Below are 6,102 nucleotides of genomic sequence, written 5' to 3'. Positions count from 1 at the left end.
TGCAGTCGATGAAAAATTTTTATGGAATCAAACCGATGTCCCAAGTTTTACTTATATTACCGGGTTAATCATTAAAAGAAAATAAATAAACTTTCAAGAGGTCAATGAATATTTTTTCAAAGTAGTTTGTTTTATCGAATGAGGGCAAAACTGTCATTTGCTATTGCAATGCATCTGGAAAGGGCAAATTCGTCATTGCAAATTGCTATGTTTCTTTTTTTCCGATTTTTTTTTGATTTATTTTTTCCCTCTTTTTAATCCTTTCTCCTCTCGAATCCCTCACCCTTGGGAGTACTTCCATGGCACCGAGCATGATAGACATCCAATTGACCACCGTCGCCGGACGCCGGGCGATCACCGCGAGGGATGAGGAAGAAGGCGACCTCGAGGACGTCCGCCTCCTCGATTCCTACGACGAGGAGGCGGCTGACACAAGGGGGGAGGTGGAGAAGGAAGCGAGGCGAATTCAGGTTAGAGTCACCGGGATGACTTGCTCCGCCTGCTCCAGCGCTGTGGAGGGCGCGATCTCAGCTCTACCGGGAGTCGTCCGGGCTACCGTCTCCCTGCTCCAGAACAAGGCCCACGTCGTGTTTGATCCCAGCCGTGTCAAGGTCAGATCTTTTTTTTTTCTTGTTGATCTCTGCGCTCTATGTTGGTGCTTCTCCGATACGATGAAGTCGTGGTCGGTACTTCTTTTTAATTATCTGGTTTTATGAACTGGGGTGAAAATTTATGTTTTATGGACTCTGCTCTGCCATTTGGAAGCAAAGATTTGTCCTTTAAGATTTTCTGTCCATATATGTGTTTGGTTTTTTTGATCGAGGAAAAACTGGTCGGGAACAGGGAACCTTTGTGGCTGTTTCCGTCTTTGCTCAGTCCAAATGAATTCTTCCCAGCACGAGAAAAAAAATAAAGTAAGGTAGTCTTGTGAGATCAAGCGGGATAATTCCTGCATTCAGCAGCAGTTAGTGAAGAGGACTTACTGTACTTGCATGATAATTCATTTCTGCACCTGTACATTTAAATCCATGACATCCCTAACCGTAGTGCATATGCGCCAATCATTGGTGGCGGCAGGAATAATATTCCCATCATTCCAGTTAAGTAACTGACAAGAGAGTTATTCTGCCGATGACAATATATTCATTGCGGCACCTTTATCGCTTATGGATTTCATAGTCATCAACTCATTTAGAAAACCGCTAGTTTTCAAATAGTTTTTTGCATTTAGCTAAGATTTCATGTTTTCTGTCCTCTTATGGATTGTTGTTTCTAGTTCTGACACTTGAGCATTGTCTGATCATACAAGATTGTGTGGATTGGTTGTATGTGAATATTTGATTTTGGCTGGGTTATTATCTTCCATCTGGGATTCTAGTTATTTCTGTTGTTCCTTCAACAGTGAATTACCTTCCAAATCAAATTAGATTATTAAAATTCCTTGATTATCTTATACAAAAGTTGTAATTTTCAACATACCTACAAAAATAACCTCATGCTCCTAACACTTCCATATTATCCCTTTCCCTTTATTTCTGTACAGCAAATTACTTGAGTGTGTCATGCTGATTGACTAGTTTCTTCGAAGTAGTTAAATTTAGTAGATTTATGAAGTTGAATGCAAACCCCATTAGAGTAATTCAAGAGAAGGATTCAACTCATATAACTTATTCCATAGTTTATCATTGTAAATACAATTATCCAATGCAAGTTATTTTGATCCTCATTTTTGCTATTGCTTACTTGATGCTAGTAGCCCCTATGCAGGATGAAGACATAAGAGATGCCATCGAAGATGCAGGATTTGAAGCAGAACTCCTTCCGGAAATTAATAATAACCAAAGTGGTTCCAGGAAGACCTTCACTGGGCAGTTCAGGATAGGAGGCATGAGTTGTTCGAACTGTGTAAACTCTATCGAAGGTATCTTGACAAAACTTCCTGGGGTGAAAAGAGCAGTTGTTGCTTTGGCAACTTCACTAGGAGAAATTGAATATGATCCATCAGTTATTAACAAAGATGAGATTGTTTCTGCAATTGAGGATGCGGGCTTTGCTGCTTCTTTTCTGCAAAGCAGTGAACAAAATAAAGTTTTGTTGTTTGTGGATGGATTATCAAGTGAAACAGATGTTCACAATATACATGGAATGTTACGGGATTTGAAAGGGGTGCGGCAATTTGAGGTAAATTCTAGCCTTGCAGAAGTGGAAATTGTCTTTGATCCAGAAGCTATTGGTTTGAGATCTATTGTCGAGTCCGTTGAGAAAGGAAGCAATGGTAAGTTTAGGGCATCTGTGCAAAGCCCTTATGCACTAGCAACTTCAAATCATGTCGAAGAATCCTCAAAATTACTTCGGCTTTTCCTCTCGAGTCTGATTCTCAGTGTAAGTTTGATCCTTAATTCTGTAAACTGACTTCACTACACTTGTCTAACATAAAGTTCTAGAACTTGTAACTTTGTATGTTACTAAATTTTTTTGGCAAAGTGATGTAGTTTCTTTATATAGCACTTAATTATTCCTTTTCTTTCTGTACAACAGATTCCTGTCTTCTTCATACGGATGGTTTGTCCTCGGATAGGTTTATTGAGTTCTTTCTTACTAATGAAATGTGGACCTTTTCTGATTCAAGATTTATTGAAATGGGTACTAGTGAGTATTATTCAGTTTGTTATTGGTAGAAGATTCTATATGGCAGCATATAAAGCAGTAAGGCATTGGTCTACAAACATGGATGTTCTGGTTGTATTTGGCACTTCTGCCTCTTATTTCTATTCGGTTGGTGCACTGTTTTATGGTGCATTTACTGGATTTCGACCTCCAATATATTTTGAGACAAGTGCTATGATTATTACATTTGTTTTATTTGGGAAGTATTTGGAAGTTGTTGCCAAGGGCAAAACTTCAGATGCTATCAAGAAACTGGTTGAACTTGCCCCTGCAACAGCTTTGTTATTGGTGAAAGATGAAGGTATGTAAACCATCTCTGAATACTTTAGGTAAGGAGAAGTATCTCACTGAGAGTTTTAATTATATTCTTTAACTGCAATCATTTTTTTTCCATTTTATAATAAGTTGCCTATCTTGAAATCAAAATCAAATGGCATATATTGAAGTTCATTATCCGATGAGCTTGCATTAAAAATGCTCTTTAACTATTAAGGTTCTGTGCAACTTGTACCTGATTCATGTGATCTGTCTGTGGATTGCAGAGGCAAGATATGTAGGCGAGAGAGAGATAGATGCACTCTTGATTCAACCTGGTGATATTTTAAAAGTTCTTCCAGGTTCAAAAATTCCTTCTGATGGTATGGTGGTTTGGGGTACAAGCTATGCCGATGAAAGTATGGTCACTGGTGAATCTGAACCAGTCTCCAAAGAAGTTTCCTCTTCTGTTGTTGGTGGTACAATGAACTTATACGGTGTCCTTCATATTCAAGCCACAAGAGTTGGATCTAATACAGTTCTGAGTCAGATCATTTCTCTGGTGGAGACAGCCCAGATGTCTAAGGCTCCAATTCAGAAATTTGCAGACTATGTCAGTAACTGCAGTAATCTCTTTTTCTGATTCATTAATCCATATAGAAGCAATTTATCCTACTCCATAATTTTTAGATTGTGATAAACATCATTGCTAAAGTACAATGATTACTTTTGTCTGAGTATCAATACTTACTTTATTACTTGTGTCCTATATGAATTCCTATAACTGAATTATTTTGGTCACTATAGAAATCAACTATTTGTTTTTCCTTCTTACAATATATTTATGCAAATTACAGGTTGCCAGTATTTTTGTTCCCATTGTTATCTCCATCTCCTTAGTGACATTCTTTGGATGGTAAGTTCACATTAATGTTCCAGAATCCAGATGTATTTTTTTACTCCCAAATTTGGTGATTCTTATTCATGTTATTCTCTTTAGGTTTGTTTGTGGATTGCTGGGAGCATACCCTGATTCATGGGGTGAGGAAAGGAGCAATTGTTTTGTATTCTCTCTCATGTTCTCGATATCTGTCGTCGTTATTGCTTGCCCCTGCGCCCTCGGTCTGGCAACTCCAACAGCAGTAATGGTAGCTACTGGTGTGGGTGCTTCTCATGGAGTCCTAATTAAAGGCGGAGATGCTTTGGAGAGAGCTCAGAATGTGAACTACGTGATCTTCGATAAAACAGGCACACTCACACAAGGAAAAGCTACTGTAACTACTGTGAAAGTTTTTTCAGAAATGGAACTTGGAGATTTTCTTACTTTGGTTGCATCTGCAGAGGTCAGTGCATCATATCATAAAACAGATTAGACACAATGATCATTTATAATAACACAGCGCCCATAAATTTTCCTCCATCGATGTGGTTCAGGCTAGCAGTGAGCATCCTCTTTCAAGGGCAATCCTAGATTATGCGTATCATTTTCACTACTTTGATAAGCTTCCTACAAATGGTACTACAAAGCAGAGCAGAGATCAAATCTTATCAGAATGGCTTCTTGAAACCATCGACTTTTCTGCTCTGCCTGGGAGAGGGGTGAAGTGCTTCATCAACGGAAAAAGGGTTCTGGTTAGTTTTTGAATTCGTTTTCAGCCTCTCTCTCTCTCACACACACATGCACACTTTGAATTGTTTGGTGCATTCCATGTCATGGACAGGTGGGCAACCGAGCTCTATTGGCTGAACACAGTATTAGTGTTCCTACAGAAGCTGAAACTTTCTTGGTAGACTTGGAATTGAATGCTAAAACAGGTATTCTTGTGGCCTATGATGATAGTTTCATTGGAGTCCTAGGAGTTGCTGATCCCCTAAAAAGAGAAGCAGCAGTTGTCGTTGAAGGCCTAAAAAAGATGGGTATCCATCCAGTCATGGTAACCGGAGATAATTGGAGAACTGCAAATGCCGTTGCAAAGGAGGTTGGTTTCTTATCTCATTTTTAGAATCATTTTCACTTCATACCTATATTCGAATTAGTGTAGCACTTGAGAAAAGTGATTTTACATTGTGTTTTGGCAAGGTTGTTCTGGTCTGGTTGCTATCACCATTGTAATCATCAAACCCATGGATGTATCTTTAGTGAGAAAGTAGCTGATCAAGTACTTGGTTCCATTAGTTCTAGAGTTTACGACTTGTTTAGGAGAAAGCCTTGCGCCTTTTAAGCCATTATTTTTTAATGACCATTTTTTGGCACTAAATTTCCTTTTATCTGCTACTTAGTTAACTTTTACTTCTTTGCAGGTTGGAATTGAAGATGTTAGAGCTGAAGTAATGCCAGCAGGAAAAGCCGATGTGATACGCTCGCTTCAAACAGACGGGAGCATGGTTGCAATGGTCGGCGACGGCATAAATGACTCCCCTGCACTGGCAGCTGCTGATGTCGGTATGGCCATTGGCGCTGGAACTGACATTGCAATTGAAGCTGCAGACTATGTCTTAGTGAGAAACAGCCTTGAAGACGTGATCACTGCGATCGACCTCTCGAGGAAGACCTTTGCTCGGATACGCTGGAACTACTTCTTTGCGATGGCATACAACATCATCGCAATTCCAGTTGCAGCTGGTATCCTTTTCCCCATCACCGGGCTACGGATGCCGCCATGGCTGGCAGGCGCTTGCATGGCTTTCTCGTCGGTGAGTGTTGTATGCTCGTCTTTGCTTCTCAGAAGGTATCGAAAACCTAGGCTCACCACTGTATTGCAAATTACGGTGGAGTAACTACATCTTGTGCTTTTACTACAAGAAATTTAGTTCTTTCAATTGTCATAGTTTAGGTTTTTGTAAAGATTGCACCTAAAAAAAGGACCAACCATAATGCAATTAGCCAGGGATGGTCTGCTTGTTCATAGAAATCATCTCCCTTTGGAAAGGGTAATTGTTAAAATACACCCATCCAAGTGTTCATTATTGTCAACATGGTCCTCAACATGGCCGTGTTGGCCCTGAGACGGATTGACGGGAATGCTGGGGACAAGCGTATTCGTCTTTTGCCACCATTATTGTCAACATGATCCTCAACATTTCCAGTTACCTCCCCAAAAAATCAAAATATCTATTTTATTTTAAAAATTTATTGCTTGAATTGTTTACCTATTAGTATGCTTATTAGATTCATGGTTA

At 39.5% G+C, this 6,102-nt stretch overlaps 1 protein-coding gene across 1 annotated transcript; it reads left to right on the top strand.

The window, feature by feature from the left end:
- The first annotated feature begins 256 nt into the window (after positions 1-256).
- Positions 257-5,834, top strand: LOC121991970 (cation-transporting ATPase HMA5-like). The gene is made up of 9 exons (XM_042546059.1): positions 257-611; positions 1,768-2,382; positions 2,539-2,968; positions 3,210-3,535; positions 3,780-3,838; positions 3,923-4,265; positions 4,357-4,554; positions 4,644-4,901; positions 5,224-5,834. Exons 1-9 carry the CDS (start codon positions 300-302, stop codon positions 5,698-5,700), a joined length of 3,018 nt encoding a protein of 1,005 aa, XP_042401993.1. The 5' UTR covers positions 257-299; the 3' UTR covers positions 5,701-5,834.
- The last annotated feature ends 268 nt before the right edge of the window (positions 5,835-6,102 follow it).

This window comes from Zingiber officinale, chromosome 6B (assembly GCF_018446385.1).
Source record: "Zingiber officinale cultivar Zhangliang chromosome 6B, Zo_v1.1, whole genome shotgun sequence".
Classification (NCBI taxonomy): Eukaryota; Viridiplantae; Streptophyta; class Magnoliopsida; order Zingiberales; family Zingiberaceae; genus Zingiber; species Zingiber officinale.
This window is presented reverse-complemented; position numbering and strand designations above follow the sequence as displayed.